Source organism: Phoxinus phoxinus, assembly GCF_949152265.1.
Source record: "Phoxinus phoxinus genome assembly, chromosome: 15".
Lineage (NCBI taxonomy): Eukaryota > Metazoa > Chordata > Actinopteri > Cypriniformes > Leuciscidae > Phoxinus > Phoxinus phoxinus.
In genome coordinates this window covers 23,111,000-23,137,036 of record NC_136890.1, presented here as the reverse complement: position 1 = coordinate 23,137,036, position 26,037 = coordinate 23,111,000, and the positions used below count along the sequence as shown (strand labels likewise).

The following is a 26,037-nucleotide window of genomic DNA, read 5'->3' as shown; positions in this document are numbered from 1 at the left end:
TGTACAGTTTTTTTTTAAATGGATTTCACACAGTTTCTGAAATTATAGCTCCTTTTCTCGAAAATACACACAAAACCACATAACATGCACACAACATGCAAAATATCACACATCTCTTGTGAAAGCTCATTCAAAAACTATTAAACTTCTAAAAATTGTGTTTTGCATAGTAACTCCACACACAAATCATCAAATTATTAGCCATACACCAACATGAATGTAAAAAAATGTAAAACAGTATTATGAGCTTGTTCAGTGTGCAGTGAACTCTACAAGAGTTTGTCATGGCAGTCAAAAAGTATGTGCACAAATTACATACATACTGTATAGTAGCCAGACATTTGAAAACAGAACCATGATGGAGAATACGTTGGTGAGATGTGTGTGATATTTCTGTCATGATATGGTGAATGAATATTATTAAGTGTTTATCTAAAAATATTGAATCTGTCCTTGTCTTTCACATTTTATCATTAAAGATTTAATGTTTTAAGATGCTTATTTGTTGTTTACATGTTTTTTATTATGAGCCGTTTAAATACGTTTTAAGACTTTTTTTTATATCCCCGGCTATTTGTTTTCATACAGAGAAACACACAACTTGTTCAAGGCTTTTTATTAAATGTTCATTTTTATTTGACATCGAACACGTCATACTCGGGGTAGAATTATTATTTGTGACAACATTAACATAAAGGAAATAATACGATCAAATAAAACCGCTCCTCCCACTTGCGGCGTAAACTCCTCCTACTTGCACATTTGTGAAATCCCTCCTACTTGCGGCATAAGCTCCTCCCACTTGCTGCGTAAGCTCCTCCCACCTGCAGGTCTCCGGGCTGCAGCGATACATACATGATGACAACCAATAGGAGTGAAGTCAGTGAAGCGCGCGTGATCATCATGGTGATCATCCGTCACTCTCTGACAGAGGCAAGTTGAACGAGAAGCTAATTTTAGCAGTCAGAAACTGTCCTATAAGTTGTGATATATCTCCGTGTACATACAGTGGTATTCACAGTACTGACTGAGCCTGATTGGTTTCGTGGACCCATATATAGACCGGTAGGCTATTTGCCCGTTTGTTGCAATTAAATAGCCGCGATGGCAAAAAGCACTCACCGTTTCTCGTTCATCTTCAATATTATGCATGTTATACTGATTCCATTAATAATTCGAATTTTCCTTCCAAAATGTTTGTTTGTAGTGGCAAGAAAACGGATTTGTTGTCTACAACATGGAGAAACATCCGTAAATGTCACTCACAAACATTACTAGGCAACCAGTAGCGGGAACGCCCACTAGCGACATCACCGCGGCCACCGCCCCTTCATAGTCAGTCTCGTCGGCGAATGGAACATTTCGAGCGCCACAGCGAGCGCAGACACAGAGCGGCTAGAAACGGAGGAGCGACTGTAGTAAGGAGGACTGTAATAATGCGTTTGTGCAAAACTGCGGAAAAAGTGCGGGTGTTGATTGAACCCTCTTACCGGGAAAAGTGTGGGTGTTTTATCCCCAGTGGGTGCGACGGAGAAGCTATCCTGTGTTGCCGATTACGTTCTCCTTCAGCGGGCGTACGTTAGGTTTTTAGTTCTGGGGTTTTTAGCTTGTTTGCTGCACACCTTGTCACACAACAGCTTTTAGGCATTTTTCTGTCTTTAGTTAGATTAGAAGAAGCCTGCCGCATCTACAGTCCCCGCACCCAGAGTCCCGCATTCTCAGTCCCCTCGTTTTTCGAGACAGCGCCACCTATCAAATTGGATCGGATAAACACATAAACACGTGAAGAACCGAAACGTGAGTATCGTCAATTTTATTCAATGATTTCTTTTTTTAATCAAACTACTTTATAGCTCATCGATACACCAATATATGAACAGTCTATTTAATATTTGTAATGATAGTTTGTAACAAAATTTGAGCCGTTAACATGTTTTTTCGCCTTTTTCCCTAACGTTAGCCTTTAACCATGGACTTATTGTAGACAAGCCATTGTAAAAAATTAGTTGACATTAAAGTTGACCAATTAAATACATTATATGTGTTAATATCAAAGAATGTCATCATTAATTATTTAATCAGATTTACCTTTTTTTAATTATCGGAACTTTTCTCCTAAAACTATTGAATTAATTAATGCCGGAGTAGTGAGTAGTAAAATGGATCAATATTAATTTTACTGTGATATGAAGTTGTTGCCAGCCATTCACAACTCATAGGTTACAGTTGCCTAATAATCAAATTTGCTATGCCTTCACTATGTATTAACCAGTCTGTAGCATCCAGTCAATATTGAGAAGGCCAGAACTGATGGTTAAATGACTTTTATTGCCGTCCGTGTCATCAACCAACGTAAGAGCTGGGTAAAATCAAATAAACCATGCATTACCATCACATTTCGACCGTTAACGTTAACTTACACAGCTCATTACATTAGTTTCAATCCGTTAGCATTATCAAATTATACATTTTACAATAAACATTTTAAGTAGCTCAAATATATATTTCGTTCACTCTACAAACCTTGTTCCCCAATTGACCGAAGCTAAACCTTGTAGTTGTACTTGTTTCTCCGTGGCGTTTTACTGTTTTTAACCGTGAACCTTTTCAGCCTTTCTCTTTCGTCTTTTCCGCCGTTTGTCAAAACTAAACTCTGGCCCCGTTACCATAGTTCCGGTTTCTATGGTTACCAAACAAAGCGCGATACTGCTTTACACTCCCACCAAATTATTTGCTGTTACACACATAAAAACACAAATAATTTCTTCAAGTTACTTAACCAAAATATAGAAATAATCTTGTAAACATGTTACAACTGTAACTTCAACATTTCAATACACTTATGTATTGTAAATTTACTTTTCACTATCTACTAGTAGCAGAACTAACTTATGAACTGGGCGTTCTACTACAGACATTTTGTTCACACGTTGACCCCTTTTGGTAAGATTTCTGTCTGCAAAGCCTATTTTGACCTTTCTGACAAGTCCATCTGTATCTTTCACAGTGTCCAAGATTCGCCCAAGTTTCCACTGGGATCGTGGTTGCATTTCATCCTTGTCCATTACTATGTCGCCTATTTGCATGTTTCTTTTAGGCTTGTGCCATTTTTGTCTGACCATCATGTTCTGCAGGTACTCCCTTTTCCATCTGCTCCAAAACTGTTCGAGCAAGTACTGTACTTGACGCCATCGTTTCCGTGCATACAAATCCTCCTTAACGAACTGTCCTGGGGGAGGCAGAGGAGTTGAGGTTTTCATTGTGACAAGATGATTTGGAGTTAGCGGCTCCAAACTGTTTGGATCGTTGAGACTATCTGTTGTAAGGGGGCGACTGTTTACGATAGCAGCTGCTTCATACAAGAAGGTTCTAAGTGAAGAGTCGGTGAGTCGACCTGGTGTGAGAGCCAATGTTGCATTAAGAACGTTTCTCACAGTCCGTATCTGTCGTTCCCATACTCCACCTGCGTGACTAGCATGAGGTGTGTTTAGGACAAAATCACATTGTTTTTCTGCAAGGAAGGTTGTCAGTTTGTCAGTGTCAATTTCGCCTTGTGCTGCATTCAGTTCGTTTTTGGCACCTACAAAGTTAGTACCCTGATCGCATTTTATTTGTCTGACAGAGCCTCTTAGAGCGATAAAGCATCTGAGCCCATTTATAAAAGTGTCCGTTGATAGGTCCTCTAACATTTCGACATGAATTGCACGTGAATAAAAGCATGTGAAAAGGAGGCCATACCTTTTATATTCTTTCCTTGCTTGTTTGGTCAGGAACGGACCAAAAACGTCCATACCACAGTATGTAAAAGGCGGAGAGTGTTCCATTCTTTCTGTGGGTAAGTCTCTCATTTTTTGTCCTTCCACAGGTCTCCTTTGTTTCCGACAGAACACACACTGGCGAATGCAGGATGCAACCGTTTGACTCAACTTTGGAATCCAATAGCCATTGGATCGTATCTCGTTCATTGTGAAGCCCTTTCCCTGATGATTGACCCTTTCGTGACAGTGAGCAATTATCAGTTTTGTGACATGATGGTCTCTGGGAATGATTGTGGGATGTTTCAATGAGCTGGGAAGAGATGAGTGATGGAGCCTTCCTCCCACCTTGAGCACATTGTCCTTATCCAAGAAAACATCCAAGTTGTACATTTTATTGTTCTTTGGAAGTTGTTTGCCTTTGTTTAATGTCTCTATTTCGTTTTGATATGCTTGTCTTTGTAAATCTTTGATAATCACAGTTTCTGTGTTTTGTCTTTCAGTTACAGTTGTGAGTGTCTTTGATTTGTCTTTGAGCAGGTATCGTCTGAGACGTGCGACTGCGCTGACTGCACGGGACCAGGATGAGAACTTTGTGAGCCGGTCACTAAGGCTTGTATGTTCAACCGTACCTGTGCTTAGTGTCTGTACTTTTCTCACCTCTGGGTCTCCTACTGGAAGTACAGCGGTCTCTTTTGTTGGAAGCTGTATTTTCTTATCCCACAGGAAGTGAGGGCCTGTGAACCAATTAGATGAAAGCAGTTCATTTATAGATGTGCCCCTGGATGCCATGTCTGCTGGGTTTTCGTTGGTAGGCACATAAAACCATTGTTGCAGTGAGGTACTGTTGCGGATTTTCTGCACTCTATTAGCAACAAACGTGTGAAACCGTCTCGCATCGTTGTTTATGTATCCTAGAGTGACCTTTGAGTCTGTCCAGAAGAATTCCTCAATATTGTCATAGAGCAGTTCCTCTCTTAGCGTGTTACTTACAGCGACTGATACTGCGGCTGCGGTAAGTTCTAGCCTTGGGATTGTAGTGACCTTTGTTGGAGAGACACGTGCTTTGCCCATGATGAAGGTACAGTGAACGTCTTCCCGTTTGTTTATGAGTCTGAGATAAGAACACTGTCCATATCCTGAGGTGCTTGCATCAGAAAAGTGGTGTATTTCTCTTTTTACCACTTCTCCAAAATCAGCAGGAACATAACATCTGCTGATTTGCACATTTTTTAGATTGTGTAGATCTCCTTTCCAGCACTCCCACCGTGGCTTAAGATGTTCAGGTAGTGGGTCGTCCCAGTCTGTTCCTTGACGACACATTTCTTGGAGAATCCCCTTTCCTTTGAGCACATAGGGAGCAATGAAGCCAAGGGGGTCGTATATTGCTGCGACTGTGGACAAGATGCCACGCCTGGTTGGTGTTTGGTCCTTTAGTGCAATGCTGAATGTAAAGCAGTCCTTATTCACATTCCAATAAATGCCAAGTGCTCTCTCTGTCTGAGTTTCCTTAAACGTCAAGTCCTTTGTTTTTGTATCTGTTGCATGCTCTGAAGCTGGAATGCTTTTTAAAACTTCAGAGTTGTTGGACACGAATTTGTGTAACCTTAGTCCACCCTTTGCACATAGTTCACGTGCTTCCTTTGCCAGTTGTATAGCATCCTTTACTGTCTCTGCACTGGTGACTCCGTCGTCTACATAGAAGTCTCTTGCTATGAACTGTGAGCCAACTGGATAGGCAGAACTGTTCTCTTTGGCTAAATGTTTGAGTCCATAGTTCGCACAACCGGGTGATGAAACGGCGCCAAAGAGGTGTACTGCCATCCTGTATGCTTGTGGTTGGCTGTTCATGTCTCCATCTTTCCACCATACGAAGCGCAAGTAGTCACGATCAATTTCCTTGACTTGGAACTGGTGAAACATTTTTTCGATGTCGCACATGAGAGCTACTTGGTGCTGTCTGAAGCGCACAAGCACACCAGTTAGGTTGTTGATCATGTCAGGACCGTTCAGTAAATGCTCGTTAAGACTGGTACCTTTGTGCTTTGCAGAGCAGTCAAAGACCACGCGCAACCTCTCAGGTTTCTTTGGATGATAGATGCCGTGGTGCGGTATGTACCATGTCTCTCCGGGCGGTCCATTATCATCCGTCTCTTCGGCATCACCTCTTTTGATGATGTCGCTCATGTATTTCATGTAGTCCATTTTGTATTTTTCATCTTTCATGAATTTGCGTTTGAGCTGGTTTAGTCTGGTTTCAGCGAGTTGTCTGTTATCTGGCATTAGTGGTCTTTCTTTAAATGGTAATGGCATTTCGAAATGTCCACTTTCAGTCTGTGTTATGCCATGCTCGAGTTTCTGAAGGAATACTAAATCCTCTTGCGACACAGTCTTTTCATTCCCGTCAGTCTCTTTGAAATCTCTTTCCAAAGCACGTATTGCATCTGCTGGAGTGGAGGGAGGGATTTCTTTAACAGTGACTCGGTGACAGAGACTGCTCGCCAAATCGGTTTCGTTGCATGTTGTCGAGTTGCCCACTATGCTCCATCCCAAATCAGTGTGAATGGCATAGGGCTCATTTTCTTTGCCTAAGATGACTTGTTTTGGTGCGAGAGCTCTAGGACAAGTATAACCTATGAGGAGACTTACTTCACAACTGAGGAGTGGAGGGACCTCGTCTACAATAGGTAGCAAGTGACTCCACTGTTTGGCTGTTTCACATGTAGGTATGTGTTTTCTGTTAGCAGGTATGTAATCCTTTGTGTATGCAGTGGGGAGTTTTATGACTGTGGCTGAGTTATAACCTCTCACTAAGAGATCAGACACCTTTCCACTGCTTACAACTGCATTTCTACCCATCATGGTAGTTAGTTTCAGCTTTACTGGACAAACATCTGCCTGCAGCTCATGTGTGACATCCTGATCAATGAATACAGTGTCGCTCTGTGTGTCTAATAACGCATAGACCAGTTTTTCCTTGAGTGGGTTAGTAGTAGTTGACAGCCACACTGGAACTATCATTGAGGTACTGACTGACTGTTCAGATCTGGCAACATTAAGTGACATGGCTGTTGCTGTTTCAGGTGAGTTACCTTGAGTTGCATTGTTTGTGCTCACGCGTGTTTCTCTTTGCAGACCGTTCCTGTAATTTTCATCGTGAAGACATGTTGGGTGTCGCTTTGTGCAAGTTTCACAAATGAGGCGGCGTTTGCAGTCCTTAGCACTGTGTCCTTGTTTTAAACAGCCATAACAAAGTCTATTGTCTTTTACATGTTTCCTTCTATTTTCTAGAGACATTTTCAAGAGGTCAGTGCACTTGTGAAGTTGATGGGTGCCTTGGCACATTGTGCATGGAAAGCCGTAAGGTGTTTTTGTTATTGTCCTTCTATCACTTTGTTCAGTTGTGTTTGTGTTAAATACACTTGCCTTGTTTCTTTTGATTTCCTTTGTGTGTCTTTGGTCGGTGTTTGTTTCCGTGCAGCGAAGTGCATGAATGGAGGTGACTGGATTGCAGGCGACTTCAGCTTCTAACGAGAGGAAGGAGGCAAAAGCACTAAAACTTGGAAACTCACCACCCTCCATTAAAGTCTTTGTTACCTGCCTGTTCCATCTCGCACTTATCCAGTCTGGTAGTTTGTGCAACATTTTTTGGTTTTCTTCGCTGTCATTAAGTATTTGTAGCCCCTTTACATGAGGCATTGCAAGCATGCATGCGTTTATGAAATCTGCAAATGCCCTTAGTCCATCAGCATCTCTAGACTGCACCTTAGGCCAGTTTGATAGCCTTTCTCTAAATGCCTTCTGTATCACGAAGGGCTGGCCGTACCTTTGGTTTAATTTGTCCCAAGCGTCTTTGTATGCCTCTTCGTCGTTTCTAAAGAAAGTTCCTTCAAGGCATTTTCGAGCTGGGCCCGTTACATATCTTTTCAAATAGTACAACTTGTCTGCTGCTGAGATGCCCTTTTGTTCAATCAGTGATATAAACGTGGATTTCCATTCAATAAAGCTTATTGGTTCGCCACTAAACACTGTTGGTTCTGGCGTAGGAAGTCTGTTCAGTTTAATGCTGTCCTGCACTGCTTGAGCTAGTTGAGTGACACTAGGGGGAATTGTTTGCACAGGAATGAAAGAGAGTGCTGGTGTGGGCTGTTCGGATGCGAGGTATGGGCTCACCTGTTCACTTTTTATTGACCGAACATCATCCACCTGTGATAACTCTCTGTCATATGCTTCAAACCTGGCTCGAGCTGCTCTCACGTCCTTCTGTGCTTTCAAGCGTTCCAACTCTGATGTTTGAGCTGCCATTTTTTTCTTGTGCTCCTCCTCTAGAGCTTTTATCTTTTCCTGTTGTCTTTGTTCCTCTAGTACGATCTCATATTCAGCCTCTTTTGCAGCTAGCTCTGCCGCTGCGTCGGCTCGTTTTGCTGTGAGCTGTGAAGCTGAGGACCGTTGGCTGCGATTTGATGCTGCGGTTGAGCCGTATATGGACTGGGCATAGTCGTGCTTTAAAAGTCCACGTAAACGAGTTCTTTCGCGCTCTGCATCAAAATCCTCATCAACACCACTTACTCTTTCCAGAATTATCCTTACAATGCCACGAGTTATTGCATCACATGCATCAATCTTTCTTCTTATGTCAGATGATGGTGCCATTTGGTCTCTTATTTCTGAATATAAATTTGATACATCATTTCTCATTTGCTCTATTATGTCTGCCAGTTCTGACATCTCCTTGTCTGTGATGTCTAACTTTAACCTTTCTCTTGTTTCGCGTACCTGTTTTTTCCATTGTTCATAAAGAGTTGTTAGTCTTTTTTCCTTTTTACTCATTTCTTCTTTTTGGAATGTTCTCATCTTTTCCGTTTGTACTTTAACTCTTTCAGAACGTCTTGGCAACTCTGTCATGCTTTGAGCTTTGTTTTGAAGCTCTGTTAAGATTTGTTCTTTTCGTGTGATTGAATCTTTAAATTTTTGTCTATCCTCAATTTCATCTATAAGTGAGTCTTTTAAATCTTGAATTTCTTGTTGTAGACTTGTGATCTGTTCATTCATGTCCATTTGACTTACTGAAGCAGCCTGTGATTCTTCCATTTTGAGCACTTTTCAATGAACTGTTTTATTTTCTGACCAACTTCTGTCATCTGCTGGACATCGCGGGTATTGCCGTCGGATCTTGTAGCCACGTTGTGCAGCAGGTGGCGATGACCGCAAGCTCTTACTGTAGCATCCAGTCAATATTGAGAAGGCCAGAACTGATGGTTAAATGACTTTTATTGCCGTCCGTGTCATCAACCAACGTAAGAGCTGGGTAAAATCAAATAAACCATGCATTACCATCACATTTCGACCGTTAACGTTAACTTACACAGCTCATTACATTAGTTTCAATCCGTTAGCATTATCAAATTATACATTTTACAATAAACATTTTAAGTAGCTCAAATATATATTTCGTTCACTCTACAAACCTTGTTCCCCAATTGACCGAAGCTAAACCTTGTAGTTGTACTTGTTTCTCCGTGGCGTTTTACTGTTTTTAACCGTGAACCTTTTCAGCCTTTCTCTTTCGTCTTTTCCGCCCGTTTGTCAAAACTGAACTCTGGCCCCGTTACCATAGTTCCGGTTTCTATGGTTACCAAACAAAGCGCGATACCGCTTTACACAGTCTATGGTATTAACATGTGAGTTAGAATGTGTCATTTGGTCTTTTTTTGAGGGTTCCTTGTTTTAATTTGTATTTACTGAAATTTGACTGTATGGGCTCTGTGGGGTGGTCTTACATTTTTAATGAGTTTGACTCTCTCTCTTTTTTTTGAAGATGGATATAACAATTCAAACGGGGAATTCACTTCCAGAAATACAGATGCTGCAGTGATTTTCACTGCCCATTCTGTGCCCCGATATATTTCAATCCGACAAAGTTGTCCAAAGTTCAGAAACATGTTAAGGGACACTTCAACAGAGCAGTGCAACATGAAGGTAACATTAGCAAACATATTTTTTTTTTTTGCTTTTTGAAAGATCATAAGACTGTGTGTGACAGTGCAATTGTATGCTGTTGTATTCCAGGGTACACCGTACATCGATGCGGTCGCCCCTGCCGAACCCAGCAACATTACCATTGCTTGTATTGCCAGTCCACAATTTTAAGAAAGCCAGATTTATAAATGGAGGTTTTTTGAATGCAATTGAAGACACAAATAAAGTCACTAACACAATTCTTTTTTCCTTTTTTTTTTTTGCTTTGTCCTGTTTACAGCAAGATGACAGTGATTAAGGTGATCGTTAAATAAAGTACAGAATTGTTTATTATTGGTGTTTTGTCTATTATTTGAGTTTTGCTTCACATGCAAAATATAAAAAAAACAGGTTTTGTAATGTTAGCATGGTATAATGTTAATTAGACCATTATATGTTGAACTGAAAGAAAAAATGGAATTTGAAACATTGTACAAAAACAAACTAAAACATTGTAGCAATATAATATCACATCATATTTTTCAGATGATAGTTAAATCTGTATTTGTATCTGTTACATCAGTAATTTCCTTTCAATTACACCCACGCTCAAAAAATAAATACTGGGTAATTAGTTAGTTTGAGAACACAATGATTTTTTTTTTTTTTTTGGTACATGCATCAAGCAGGGAACGCAAATATTTATTTGGATAACTTTAAATAAAAAGAGACCGTAATCTTGCATTCCAATGTTTTCAATGGCATTTGGATAAGGGTGTTATACGATCTTCCGAACAGCAGGAGGCGCTGTCTCGAAAAACGAGGGGACTGAGAATGCGGGACTCTGGGTGCGGGACTGTAGATGCAGCAGGCTCCGAGTCTGCAGCTTGATAATGTTGGAGTAAAGGAGGCAGCCTCTCCAGTGTGGGCGTGGCCTAAATACGCCCATCAAAACTGTACTCTGGACTGGTGCTGTTGTTCCATTTGGGAAAGGCAGACAAGAGGACTAACCTGTTTCTTCATGTGATTCTTGTTCAAACTACTTGCTTAGGTGAGACTTTTTGTGCTGCGATTGTCTAATTCGTTGATTTTACAATTGGTATAGGACACGTAGCGTCCCTACTAAATTCTACGGCCCTGGCTGTTGATGTCTGTGCGACATTAATTCGTTAGCATATGGTTTCGAGTAGCCTAACTGTTAGGCCTAGATAAAAACAGGTTTGACGCAGTTCTTGAAAATGGTTATTGCAAAACATGTCTGTTGGCACTTTTCAAAGTACTCGGTCGGTCGTTTAGTGAATACATATTAAATTATATATAGCAGAATTAAAGGGATAGTTCACTTTAAAATGAAAATTCTGTCATCATATACTCACCCTCAAGTCGTTTCAAACCTGTATGAATTTCTTTCTTCTGCTGAACACAAAGGAAGATATTTTGAAAAATGTCAGTAACAAACCAAGTCCCATTGACTTCCATAGTATTTTTTTTCCTATTATGGAAGTCAATGGGACCTGGTAACTGTTTGGTTACTGACATTTTTCAAAATATCTTCCTTTGTGTTCAGCAGAAGACAGAAATTCATACAGGTTTGAAACAACTTGAGGGTGAGTATATGATGACAGAATTTTCCTTTTAAAGTGAACTATCCCTTTAAGTTACTGCGATTTGTTAATTACGTTTGAAATTGTGATTTCACAAGATAAACTTTCCTAACTTTAAGAAGTAGTGTCGACAAAACTAAGTGAACCGAACATGTCCCCTCCCGGTCACCGTAAATAACAAACTTACAATGGCTTTTGTTTTAGGGACTTTTGCAACAAAATGAAAGTGAAACTGTTGGACAAAGCAGAGTCTGTTATATATCTTCACACTTTGAACGCTAATAACCTCTGCCCGATTATATAACAAGAGTTCGCCTGCCTATCCAGTGTTAAAGGGATATAGTTCACCCAAAAATGAAAATTATATCATAGTTTACTCACCCTTAAATTGTTCAAATCTGTGTGGTTGCATGAAGAATGTTGGTAACCAGAAAGTTTACGGTAGTTGTGTGTGTGTGTGTGTGTTCACACAACAAGTGCCAAAACGTAAAAAATGACATAACAGCACCAGAGGGTTAAATTATGATTTACTGTAAGCACGACTGGATCTGTTTTAACATGTTTGTTGTTCATGTGTAAGCTTTGTAAGAACAAGTCAGACCTTATCACTAAATATTCAAGATATTTGAATACATTTCCGTTTAAATCCCCTTTATTCTGTTCTCTGAGGCAAAGGCTCCCCCTGACCTTAAAGGAATAGTTTACTTTAAAATGAAAATTCTGTCATCATATACTCACCCTTAAAGCTGCCGTCGGCAAGTCTGGCTGATTGAGTGGACTTACATTTACATTTTTAGACAAAATTTTGAATGTTTACAACTCTCATGCCCCTCCCCCACTACCAACGAGCACCCGCCCATCGTCAGTGCGTGTGTACCTGATTATCTGTGAACGTGTCCGTCTCTTCAGCATCGATCAACACCATAGACTCGGAGGTAGGCTGCCCTGGCTAATCTATCCATAGATAGCAATAACCGAGGAATTGGAAGCTTGTTATTAGATTTTCTCTCTGCCATCACGCTTCGTACAATCTTCAGGCGAACTTCAGGCGTGTCGTATGCATGTGATATTGTAACGTCCGCGTCTGCGCGAGGGAGGGGGATCTGTGATTTGTGCACGACCTGTGATTGACAGTCAGATCTCACACCCCCCTGCGCTGATTAGACCCGATGATCCGGGACGGTGTATTTTTGCAAAACAAAATAACACGCTCCAGGTGGAGTTAGAAGCTCGGGTTTTTTTCTAAAACCACCTTATTTATGTTGTTCTGTCGGATTATAGTGTCAATTTCACTGAATTTGATCAAAAAAATGCTGCCGACGGCAGCTTTAAGTTGTTTCAAACCTGTATGAATTTCTTTCCTCTGCTGAACACAAAGGAAGATATTTAGAAGAATGTCAGTAACCAGACAGTTTCTGGGTCCCATTGACTTCCATAGTAGGAAAAAAATATACTATGGAAGTCAATGGGACCCAGAAACTGTCTGGTTACTGACATTCTTCTAAATATCTTCCTTTGTGTTCAGCAGAGGAAAGAAATACATACAGTAAATGATGACAGAATTGTCATTTTAAAGTGAACTATTCCTTTAAAGGGATACTTAAAGGAGAACTCCGGTCAATTTTAACATTGAGCTCAATTTTAGTAAATTTGGAGTGCTGTCAATACAGAGAACAACGACAAAAATCGGTGTTGCCTACACCAATTTGCATCCTATTGACTTGAATGGGGTCTAATTTTAAACCTGCTTTTATTTCTCTTATCATCCTTGATGTGTCATACAAGTGCCAAGCCATGTTAGATGATTCCTTCAGAGTGAACACGAGTGAATCTGACTGCAGTAGATGTGAAAGATATGAATAAAAATGATGTTATATCAGCCAGCGCACATACCTGTATTTAGTTCCTGTTTTCGGTCGAAGTCCATAGTCGATTGTCGAGTTCACGCGCATAGGTTTAAGGCAAGTGCACACTACAGGATTTTAAAACGTTGGGCTGAACTGTGCAGTTCAGACTACATGACTTGCTCTCTGTGAAATCAGGAGTGTTCAAGTTGTTGAGCTGTTCACACCACATGACACAACGTGATTGATCCGCAACAGGAGGTAACTCACTACACGAGGTGACAACAACTCTGTCAGCCAACGATTCTATCTTGTCTACAAACCACGTTTTATCACGAAGAAATCACGCGATAAAACGAACCGGAAATGACGCAATACAGCACGCGCGCCACTACCCAGCGAAGAAGAACACAAGTGCACAACACGCGAGTCTTTGTTTGAATATGGACGTCAGAAAGAAATTAGTGCTGCAAACTGTTTGCGCGATGATTTGCTCTGAGAAAAAAGAAAAAAATCCCATAGACAGTATATAAACGGTATTTTCCCAGTGACCTCAACCCATGCCTTGCTCTGATTGGTTGTAGCTCATGGCATCACATGTGGTTGAGTCGTGCGACAGCTCCAGATATCTAGCATGCTAGATATTTTTCTGGGCTCGGCGACGCGTCCGCGAGGCGTCTGCGAGCGTCTTTGATGCGTTGTTGGCTCTTTCATACTAACAGATTGGCGAGCGTTCATCGGCCGCTAATCCCCCGCGATTTGCACGCGATAACAACCCGACCTGTCGGCGAGCTTAACGATTTGCAAATCGGGCTTAAATCGGGCTTAAAATCCTGTAGTGTGAACTAGGCATTAGTTACCTATGATCACGCGCGTGAACTCGACAATCGACTACTTTGGACTTCGACCGAAAACAGGAACTAAATACAGGTATGTGCGCTGTTAAAGAGGATAACACGGTGTAGGCAACACCGATTTTTGTCGTTGTTCTCTGTATTGACAGCACTCCAAATTTACTAAAAATTGAGCTCAATGTTAAAATTGACCGGAGTTCTCCTTTAAGGATTTAGCATTAAGCTTTGTATCAGTAGAAAACCTGTAGTATTTTCGAATTACCGTGCTTTCCTCCCTCATATCCCCCTGAGACAAGAGATTTATGTATTTTTTTTGTTGTGAGCATGCACGGCGTTTTACACGGGGTTCCCGTAGCGTAAGCTAAGGCTTACGCAACACAAGAGTACTCTCGAAAGGGAACGTCTCGGTTAATAACGTAACCTCAGTTCCCTGAGATGAGGGAATCAACAGCAGCAGGATCAACTTTATCACTGTCTGTGGGCTACTCCCTTGACTTTATGCCTCCACGTCCCCCCGATTGCTTGCGAGCTTCTCCGCTGGTCTATACGGTAATTTCTCTTCAGTGCGACATAGAGTCGCGTGGTTATGACGCAATCGTTAGCCAATTTTTACAAAAACGGCTTCTACGGGGCCATAGCATCATACCTCACTGAATACCGAACTGATTTTCATGCTGGGTTTTTTTCTGCAAAGGTCAACTCAACTCAACTCAACTTTTATTTGTAAAGCACTTTCAAAACCATTAAAATGGACCAAAGTGCTGTCCATGAGTATTAATAACTCCAAAAGTTACACAAAAATTACAATAGCTCTAAAATACACACTAAAAGACACACTAAAATACACACTAAAAGACATCAACACATGACACCATTAAATCAAACATATAATCACTCGCAGTTCTCAGACCCATTCAAACGTCATAAGCTTGATGGAATAAGTAAGTCTTCAAGTCCTTTTTAAAAGTATCTATGCTTGGCAAGGATTTCAAAGATAGCGGCAACTCATTCCAAAGTGCAGGGGCCGCCACTGAAAAGGCGCAATCTCCACTGCGCCTCAAGCGAGATCGTGGGACGGTTAAAAGCATGTTCTGAGAGGAACGTAGATGACGTTGAGACTGATATGGGATTAACATATCCTTTATATATTCAGGAGCTCGATCATGTAATGCTTTAAAAACAAACGTTAACACCTTGTATTGTATTCTAAATTTGACAGGTAGCCAGTGAAGGGTTATCAATACAGGTGTTATGTGATCTCGTTTTCTGGTATTTGTTAAAAACCTCGCTGCAGCATTTTGAACATACTGAAGACGAGTAACCAGTGATTCACTTATGCCTAGATAAAGTGCATTACAATAGTCCAACCGGGTTGAGACAAAGGCATGCAGAACAATCTCCAAATCCTTGTATAAAAGGATGGGTTTTAATTTAGCCAATTTTCTCAACTGAAAAAAAGATGATTTCACGACGCTATTAATTTGACGATCAAAGCGCATTTCAGAATCAAAAATACTCCGAGGTTCTTCACATAACTCATCTTATTGGACAATAGTCCAGAATTTCCAGCCAGACTATTCCCAAGCTGTTTGTTCCCGAACATAATAAACTCAGTCTTATCTTCGTTTAACTGTAAAACATTATTTGTTAGCCATCCCTTTACCTCAGTCAAGCACTTGTAAAAATTAGTGAGAGATAAACAGCCATCACACTCCAAAGGAAAGTACAGCTGTAAATCATCAGCATACAAGTCAGGGATGGAAATTAGCACCCGCCACCAGCCAAATGCGGGTGATTTTGTGTTGTGGCGGGTAAACTCGCTTCACCTACCGGCCACCGTGGCGGGTAGATAAAAATAGCATACTGTGTCACCCGGACACTTTAGAGGCGGCGCACCTTCAAAAATAATGTGGCGTTACATCCAGGGGGGCAGTGTTCTGAAAGATATTGAAGCCGACCTGGGCGCCGCCATTGGCTAGCGGACCCCCACCTGCTGTTAGCATTCCATTGACTCCCATTCATTTTGGCGTCACTTTGACAGCGAATAACTTTACATCTGAGGCGTTTAAAGACACCGTTTGTCCATTGTTTATTTCTAAAGAAACACGAAAATGTATAAAGGGCTCCATTACCTTGTATCTTACATTATGGCCCCGTAGAAGCAGTTTTTGTAAAAACAGGCTAACGATTGCGTCATACCCGCGCGACTCTGTCGCACAAGTCGAAAAATTACCGTATGGACAGGCAGAGAAGCTCGCAAGCAATCGGGAGGACGTGGAGGCATAAAGTCAAGACAGAAGCCCATAGAGAGTGATAAAGTTGCTCCCGCTGCTAGCTCATGGACAGCTAATGCTCACGCTCTCCGTCTCTGCGAGATTCGGAAGGGAATGATTCAGATTTCTCTCGGCACAGCTACTAGAAGACCTACAGGTTGCTCACGTCACATCTACGTCGTCAAGCTCAGTTTGAGCCTGCGCAGTTCGCCTTGCGATCAGGAAGTAAGTGCTTCTAATTGACTTCACTGCTCTCCGTTGAAACCTATGGGGTCGCTGTGTCCAGTTTATATACTGTCTATGGTTACATCGCAGGTGTTAAGAGGTCCGCAGAGAAAACATCTCAGGAGGAGCCCGTGGACAAAGAGGCAAAAATAAAAAAAATTTTAAAGAACGATGGAGGAAAGCAGACAACGGAGAGTCCCGCGATTGGTTAGTTTATGACGAGACCAATCTAACAATGCACTGCTCGTTATGTCGTCGTCACGCTTCAGAAGAGGCCAAAACTAATAGTTTCATTGTTGGGACAAAAAATCTCAAACTTGAAGCAATAAAAGACCACGAATCGTCAAAATGCCACATCCATGTAAAGAAAGCTCAAGGAAAAGCAGAACCGGAGAATTAGGGATGGGAATCGAGAACCGATTCTTCTTCAGAACCGGTGCCCAGTGAATTAATTCCTTGGAACCGTTAGCATGCCTGCTTAACAATTCCGCGTATCGGTTCCGCTCGTTGCAAATGTGTCATGACGTCACACGCGCTGCGTTGTTTTGATTCAGAACGCGGCAAACATGGCAGAGGCAGAAATTCGACGCAGAAGTATAATGAGGCCTTTAACGGGACGCCACGTTGCTTTCTGACCAGCCATCGCGTGCTGTCTCACACACATTCACTCGCACACATACATACGCACTCACTCACTCTCATGCGCGCGCGCACACACACACTTGCGCACACACACTCTCTCGCGCTCACTCACTCACACAAACGCACACATGCTCACTCACACACACACGCGCGCGCGCACATACACACTCACTCACTAGCGCTCACACACTCTCGCTCACTCACTTACGCACACACACACTCTCTCGCGCTCACTCACTCACACACAAACGCACACATGCTCACTCACACACACACTCACTTTGAGAAGTAGCTCACCTATACTTTTAGATTTGTTCTGAGGTTGCTACACATAATTTGTGTATATGTGCTCTGTGCTGTGTCTTCTGATCAGATATTAAAGCGAGTTAATACAAACAAACAAATTTGTACTTATTCCCTCACCCAATGAGAATCGATAAGGAATCGGATCGATAAGCAATATCGATAATGGAATCGGAATCGTTAAATCCTTATCAATTCCCATCTCTACGGAGAATACAGCTGCCATGAAGGCACTTACCAGCCTAAAGACGGCCCAGCTGGATAAAATGAAAATACTGTTTAGAAACGCCCACTGCTTAAGTATTGTAGATCTTCTAGTATCAATTTTCACATGCAGTTACACATTGTCGATTTAAAAACAAAAAAGTGGCTGGTAAAAACATTGAGTGGCTGGTAGATTTTGAAATCCACCAGCCACAGTGGCCGGTGGACAAAATTTTTAATTTCCATCCCTGATACAAGTGATATTTAATATTATGTTGCCTAAAGATGGAACCAAGGGGTAACATATATAACGAAAACAAGGTCGGACCAAGGATTGAACCCTGAGGAACCCCCCAAGAAATATTCGCGGATGTGGAGACATGATTTCCAATTTTGACAGAACATGTCCTGTCATGCAAATAAGAGGAAAACCACTTAAGGGCCACGCCATTGATCCCTACATAATCTCTTAGGCGTTCTATTAAAATTGTGTGATCCAGAGTATCAAAGGCTGCACTTTGCGCTCGTTAAAATCACTAATGATTTACTTTTAGCTTCAGACCAAGGCTGTATCTCAATACTAGTTTTACTTGATCTTAGTGCTGCGTTCGATACTATAGATCACACAATACTCTTAGATCGACTACAAAATTATACTGGCGTTCAAGGACAAGCATTAAGCTGGTTTAGATCATACTTATCTGACCGCTACCATTTTGTCTATTTAAATGGAAAAAAATCGATCATAACTTCAGTAAACTATGGAGTGCCGCAGGGATCTGTGCTAGGCCCTCTATTATTCTCAATATATATGCTGCCACTTGGAAATATTATAAGGAAACATGGAATTAGTTTCCATTGTTATGCTGATGACACTCAATTATATATTTCATCACGGCCGGATGAAAACGCTAAATTATCAAAATTGACAGAGTGTGTTAAAGATATAAAAGATTGGATGACGCGTAATTTTCTTCTATTAAATCCAGACAAGACGGAGGTACTACTCATCGGTTCAAAAAACCGCCCACAAAACCTCTCACAATACAACTTTAACATAGTAGGATGTCCTGCTACTTTATCCTCTACAGTAAAAGACCTGGGTGTCATACTAGACTGCGACCTGTCTTTTAAAAATCATATTTCATATGTTACAAAAACGGCATTTTTCCACCTTAGAAACATTGCTAAGCTACGTAATATGCTATCAGTTTCTGATGCAGAAAAGTTAGTTCATGCATTCATGACCTCGAGACTAGATTACTGTAATGCTCTATTAGCTGGTTGTCCTGCATCCTCAATAAACAAGCTACAGTTAGTCCAAAATGCAGCCGCTAGAGTTCTTACCAGATCAAGAAAATATGATCATATAACACCGATCTTATCATCTCTACACTGGTTACCTATACAGTTCCGTATTAATTATAAGGTATTGTTACTGACTTATAAAGCCCTAAACGGCTTAGCTCCAGTTTATTTAACGGATCTTCTATCGCCCTATAATCCATCGCGCTCTTTAAGATCGCTAAATTCGAGGCTTCTGGTCGTACCTAGGATATCTAAGTCCACCAAAGGAGGGAGAGCATTCTCACATTTAGCTCCAAAACTCTTGAATAGCCTTCCTGATACTGTTCGTTGCTCAGAGTCGCTCTCCCAGTTCAAAACTAGATTAAAGACGCATCTCTTTAACCAGGCATTCATATAAATGTTTTAATCTTACAGTTAAATCCGGCCTCTAGTTCATAACCGCCAGAGGAGAACTGGCCCCCGACTGAGCCTGGGTTCTCCCAAGGTTTTTTTTTTCTCCATTAGGTCACCTGATGGAGTTTTTCGTTTCCTTGCCACTGTTGCCTTTGGCTTGCTCAGTTGGGGATATTCAATTTAATGAATCAATCAATATTACTATTGATTAGCATTACCAAACATGGACGTTTTATTATTATTTTAATTTAATACTGTGAAGCTGCTTTGATACAATCTGTATTGTGAAAAGCGCTATACAAATATTCTTGACTTGACTTGACTTGACTTAAGTCTAACATCATTAAGGCAACATTTTTCCCAGAGTCAATACTTAAAAAAATATCATTTGTAACCTTTAATAATGCTGATTCTGTGCCATGTTTGGTCCTAAATCCAGACTGAAAAATATCCATTATGTTGTTTTCCATCAAAAAATCTGTAAGTTGATTATGGACAACTTTCTCTAAGATCTTATTCATAAAAGGCAGATGTGTTTCAGGAGCTAGGTTCAAAACCAGGGTAGAAAATAGCCTATCACCTATTAATTTTGATGTTTTTGAATGTAAACCAAGCGAACGTCACAAGTTGACCTCAGACAACAATATATATATTTTTTTAAAGCCAGTTCATGACCCCTTTAACAAAGAGCATTGGCTATAACCATTTTATTTCTCTCTTCACAGAATTCAGCTGTTTACACTGCTTACTGAAGAGGAGTCATGCCGAGTGTGAGGATGAAAAAATGTCTGGTAGAGTGTTCTGCCAAAACATCTAAAGACTTCATCAAGCTAATGCTGATCATCTAAAGGAGCCTGACATCAGGATCTGAGATAACCTTTATATGCATATAAAGACAGAACTGAAGCACCTTTCAGTCGACAGGAATGCCAAAGTATTCCGGCATATAATCTACTATTTAATGTGAAGTTGTGAAAGAAATAGGTTCATGAAGTCTGAGGGAGAATCGTTTTCCTTCACTTTCGAGTGGACTAAATAAACCTGCCTTGCACTGTAAATGGACATGTTCTTGTTAAGGACCATTATATCCGCTGTTGGAATTCTCATCGCTGCTAACTTTGAACTTTGTTTCTGTGGATGTGCCCGTGCTGAATATGAGATAAATGGAGAATGTTGCCCCATGTGTGCTCCCGGTACAGTAACACATTTTTTATTTTGGGTTCTATACATTAATGACTGGAATACACTACACAACTTTTAGACTTGAAAGCAAAGTTAACTTACCGTCACATATACCCTGAACTCTCGGTTGATTAACTCAAACCTTAAAAAAAAAAAAAAAACTTGCTTATTTGAGATATGCAGGTTTCAAATTACATTCTGGAGTAAATTCAGTAAAGCCCGGAGTATGAGAGTTAACAGTGACCACAAAGACATTCTCAACTGGGTGCCAAATCAAGGAGTTACCAGTAAAAGGAATGCTAAGAAAAGCATTCTTTCTTTTTTTACATTCTTAGTGCATAACACCACCCATGGGGCAGTTGTGCAATAATTTTTGTTTAAATCTTTAATTCGTTTTTTATTACAAGAATATATTATTAATTAATATTATTAATTAAAACATAAAGATTGATTGAACTAAAAAAAAACAGGTTTGCAAAGATAATATGGCTGTATAAGTTTATTTTTTTATTATTTTTAGCCATTTGTATTTCACATTTGTTATAAGGTGATGTATTTTATATATTATAGAAATACATTATAGGGATAACATCCCATTGCATGCAAAAGAAAACCTTTTGAGTGCAGATCCACAGTGTATGAGATGAGAATAAAACAAATTAAATAAATAAATTAGAGTAATAGTGCTTATAATATATATATTGTGGAAACATAATTTTGTGTGAAATCTGTCACGCCCACTGGAGTCTCATCAATAGGTCACGTATGCGCGGAATACCTCTGAAGTAAACTAACCCTGGAACATAACCTGCACCAGATCAGGTTATAAAGGTGCTATGGCTACATACTTACCCTGAAAAATACCTCGGGTTTTGGAGCCAAAAGTTGAGGTTATCCGCTTACTCTGAGTAAACATACCTGGTTATGTCGCATAACCTGTTTTCTGGAGTACCACCAGCATTGCACATTTGTATATCTCCCTTATCTGACACACCCAATTAGGATCATGCTGTCTCTAAAAATCAGCTGATGAGTTGAATCAGGTGTGTAAATCAAAATATATAATGTGTAGTGATACTTGTTATAAGGACAGGTTTGAGAACCCCTGAATAGTGTGTTCTGGCCTAAAGTAATTTTGTTAACCAATATAACATAGTAGGAATTTATAGATCCTAAAGAGTTTAAGTAAACATTTTAAAGTCAGTCCAAGTATGCTTTAAAGGCCAGGAGCCCAAAGATGCACTGTTTTCAAAATTGTATTACACAATGAACTCATTTAAACTATTGATTCCAAAAAAAGAAATAAGAAGAAGCTGTGATGTCATATCTTATGTGTAAATGTTTTTAACATTGTAAAACATCTGTATGACTAGAATTCAGCTGATTAAACACATTATCTTTTTTTTTTTTTTTTCAGGAAATCTTGTTTATAGGCATTGCAATGAAGATATCAGTACAACTTGTGTTCCATGTCCCACATCAACATACACAGACGAACCCAACGGACTCAACGCATGTTTTCCCTGCACTGTGTGTGATGCAAGTGTGTGCTCAGTGATAAATGCAATAACTTATGATAAAGAGATATAAAACTAATAATGAAGTGCTGTCTAATGCATTACACTTCAGATATGTTTTTGTGTCCACAGTCCAAGGAGTAAGAGCGCGGAAAGCCTGCACACGCTCTGCAGACACAATTTGTGAGCCACATGAAGAATTTCACTGCATTAAACCAAATGAAGGCAGCTGTGAATCAGCTGTGGAACACTCTAAATGTAACCCTGGACAATATATTAAACAAACTGGTGAGTGTGTGTGCGTGTGTGTGTGTGTGCGTGCGTGCGTGCGTGTGTGTACAAATTTGTATAATGACATGTGTTACACTGGTATTATTACAACCGTGGTTTATGAGGACATTTCATGAGTCCTTGTAATTCAAATAGCTTAAAAACATAAAAAATGTTTTATTAAAAATGTAAAAATGCAGAATGTTTCTTTGATGGTAGGTTTAGGAATATGGGCAGTGTAATTGGGATAGAATATACAGTTTGTAAAGTATAAAAACCATTAAGCCTATGCCATGGAGAGTCCTCACAATGTAGTTGTGTGTGTGTGTGCGTGTGTGTGTGTGTACTCAATTGTAGAAATGATAAAACAATAATGCAAACAATAATTTTTAATACTTTACTCGTATATTTAGTACAAGTATTTTTTTCTGTATTTTTTGATCACCCCAGTAACCTTAGTATCAGCTTTGTTGACATTTTTGTATCTCATTCAGGCTCTCAATATTTTTACAGGAACAGCATTTACTGATACTCTATGTGCTAACTGCACAGATGGCACTTATTCAAATGGATATCTAATGGCATGCCAACCACATTCAAAGTGAGTAGTGTTCACAGATTTACAAATATTAATTAAAGATTACTCTAAGACTGGATATACTAAAATGATTGAGTTAAACATTTTCAGATGTGAGATTAAGGGACTTACAGAAGTAAAAGCAGGAACAACATCTTCTGATGCTGAATGTGAGAAAGTGACTTCAGTTGGACTTATAGTTGGAGTCACACTCACAGTTACAGTTCTTGTTGCTGTTTTGGTGGCATTAATAGCATACATCATATACAGAAAAGAAAACATAAAGCAAGTTGCTCTAATGAAAGTAAGAACTACATTCTTATGATAAAATTAAAAGTACAAATTTTAACATGTCAGTATTATTAGCATTAGTAGTGTTAATACTTTTTATATTGTAGATGTCCGTTACAAAACACCACAGCAAGCAACAGAGGATGATTCAGAACCACCAAGTGAATATTTGACCAGTTTTTCTATGTTAAACATTTAAAATAGGATTATAATAGGAAACAGGCTGTACATAAAGCTTTATTTTGCTGAAATAATTTCTGTTTTTGTACAGAAAGGACAGACTTCGTTGAATCTACTTTGATAAACCAGGATTAGGTAAGAACCAACAGCTGATCATTAGGGCCTGATCATATATGCTGAAATGAATCCAGCTGTGTAGGTCTTCCTTTGAAAAAGTACTTGCTAGTAAAGGTCCTGACATTTTTGAATCTATGTCCCACAATCTCCAAATTACATCCAGTTACTTTTTATCACTGACTAAGCAACCAGTATGTTGCTGACAGTTTAAAACTGCCATACTCATAGTATTTGTTTGCTGCTCCTCTAAGAACAGATTAAGTTTTTCTTTGCAGTGTGTATTGTGTCACAATGTAATGCAGGCTTTGCAAGAAGGCTATTATTGATAGATGTTATTGGCAAATTATGTTGGGCCTAACTCATGAGTAAGCATTATTACTCATTTTATTGTGTGAAGAGGGAGTTGTAATCTTTAGCAGAAAAAATGGCCTGTTTAATTTTAAGGGTCAGAGTCATGATTGTGAGACATTAAATAAATGAGTAATTTTGGTGCAAAAACATTTTACTGACAAAATGGACTTTAGGGGAAAAAAATTATTATAAATATGCATGATGACACTGCAATTATTTTCAGGTATTCGTTTCCTGTCTAGACTATGATGGGAGAAACTGAGCCTTCACTCTCAAGTGATTCACTCTTTAAAATTGCTTAGAAAAACCACACACTGGCAAAACAGTGTAACAAGAAAACAACCAACACATGTGTAGTGTCACTTTTTACTAACCAATTGCAAATGTTCTCAGTGTATTAAAGTCTATTAAATATATGCCTAATCTATCATAAAACGAAGTGTGTAATAAAATATTTTTAATTAATTTATAGTGTTTGTTTTTGTTTTTAAGAGGGCTTGGCTAATCAGGCCAAGATAATTAAATATCAGTCTCAAATTTTCCATTGTACACACATTATGACATAAAAACTGAACCTAAATTATAAAACTGACCAGAGATCAGTTAAAACCAGTCTCTGGTTCATGGGTTTACTTTACCAGATCAACAAAATTTAAAAAACATTTCAGAACAGTGCCAATCTAACACCCATCAATATAGTCTACCAGTGCTTTCCATGTGTTTTCCTACACTTTTAGGAAAAAGTGTTCCTAAACTTTTAGTTAAAAAGTTTTAACTAAAAGTAACACTTTTACACTTTTTCATGTTTGGTCTTTTGATTTCACTGCACTACTAACATGAAAAAGTGTAGGTTATTATACAGGCCTTTTAACCGATCACATGAAGAGGAAGAGAAAAATGGCTAATCAGTGGAGCAAATTATTAATTATCCTTTTCTTTCCACAGAATCACAACAGTTAAGAAACCGGCCCAGGCTCTGTTGGTGCGAAACTTTAAATAGCTTAAATGCATACTAATAGGTTAAGGGTAACTAAACCCCTGGTCAGAGCCTGACTCCACCCACTGGCAATATTTCAAAAATGTTGGAAAAGTGGGCAGAGCCCAGTGGAGCAGGGGCGTGCACCTGAGATGCATCTCTCTGTAGGCAAGGGCGTGGTTAGCTGGCATTCTCTTACGTCACAGGGCCCCACAACATCCAATAGGAAAATTCAACTGCAGTAGCCACCGGTCAACCTGAAGAGGGCAGCACTCAGACATTTTTACACCACACATTGTAGAATTAAAACACTTTATACCCAAATGTCAAAAAATGTACTTGAATCAATGAACAGCATTAATAAAGCCCCAGTCTTACAGATCATTAACTAAAAAACGCTGTTTTAGGGTTTAGTTACCCTTTAATATAAAAACATTTATAGCAGTAAGTTTTTTAAATTAAATTCCAATTATTGGTCTAATGACTTGTAACTAATCAAAATGTCTCACTATTCATATGGTGGAGCTATTGCTTATTGCACCTGCACTTTAGAGCACCTTCACAAATTTCAGATGCTCATTGATTTGATTCTTATCCATCTCACAATAAAAGTAAAGTTCAGGTAAATGTTCTGATCTGATGAGAAATTCATTACAATAAATGTACAACAAATGTGAACAACTAATGAATTGTTATTTTTATTGCAACATGTAAATGAATCCTGTTATGATGCATAAATCTCAATTTAAACAATGAAAAGTAATATACAGACAATGGTGCATGTGCAACAACAATAAACTGCATAGTTATACTGTTGGTTTAAATTAATATCAAAGGCTATATGCGTAACTTTTGTATGCTCCATGTCTCTTGCCTAAGGGGACCATGTCATAAAAAAAACGTTGACCCTGCGTTGGACAATGACCATGGATGGACTGATTCACTAACTCCAGTCTCGAATTGAACATCCAACGTCACAGACGTTTTCTGTTAAAAGCAATATCATCTTATTCTTTGTTCATTGTATTGTATATCCATTGTTATTCCCTTTGTTTACTTGTTACTGTACAGGCTACATCACGCCGTGATCAATGTTTTCTGTTGTTATGTCAACGACTTTGTGGGTGCGGCGTATGCGGAAAATAATATGGACACAGCGACCCCATTCAACCATAGATATTATATAGAGACTAGATCATAGACATCATATAGA

At 39.5% G+C, this 26,037-nt stretch overlaps 1 protein-coding gene across 5 annotated transcripts; it reads left to right on the top strand.

Annotated features, from left to right (window-relative positions):
- Window positions 1-10,539: 10,539 nt before the first annotated feature.
- On the top strand, window positions 10,540-25,748 carry LOC307011671 (tumor necrosis factor receptor superfamily member 14-like). 5 transcript variants are annotated; one of them, XM_079637626.1, is made up of 10 exons: window positions 10,620-10,764; window positions 11,284-11,320; window positions 20,089-20,556; window positions 21,963-22,088; window positions 22,195-22,350; window positions 22,846-22,933; window positions 23,021-23,213; window positions 23,308-23,361; window positions 23,472-23,515; window positions 24,794-25,748. In XM_079637626.1, exons 3-9 carry the CDS (start codon window positions 20,421-20,423, stop codon window positions 23,499-23,501), a joined length of 783 nt encoding a protein of 260 aa, XP_079493752.1. In that variant the 5' UTR covers window positions 10,620-10,764; window positions 11,284-11,320; window positions 20,089-20,420; the 3' UTR covers window positions 23,502-23,515; window positions 24,794-25,748. The 5 variants fall into 5 exon arrangements, 3 of the variants coding, with proteins under 3 accessions (XP_079493751.1, XP_079493753.1, XP_079493752.1); XR_013800457.1 differs by lacking the exon at window positions 11,284-11,320 and having other exon boundaries at window positions 10,540-10,764; window positions 23,308-23,387; XR_013800458.1 differs by lacking the exons at window positions 11,284-11,320; window positions 24,794-25,748 and adding an exon at window positions 24,072-24,313 and having other exon boundaries at window positions 10,540-10,764; window positions 23,308-23,387.
- The last annotated feature ends 289 nt before the right edge of the window (window positions 25,749-26,037 follow it).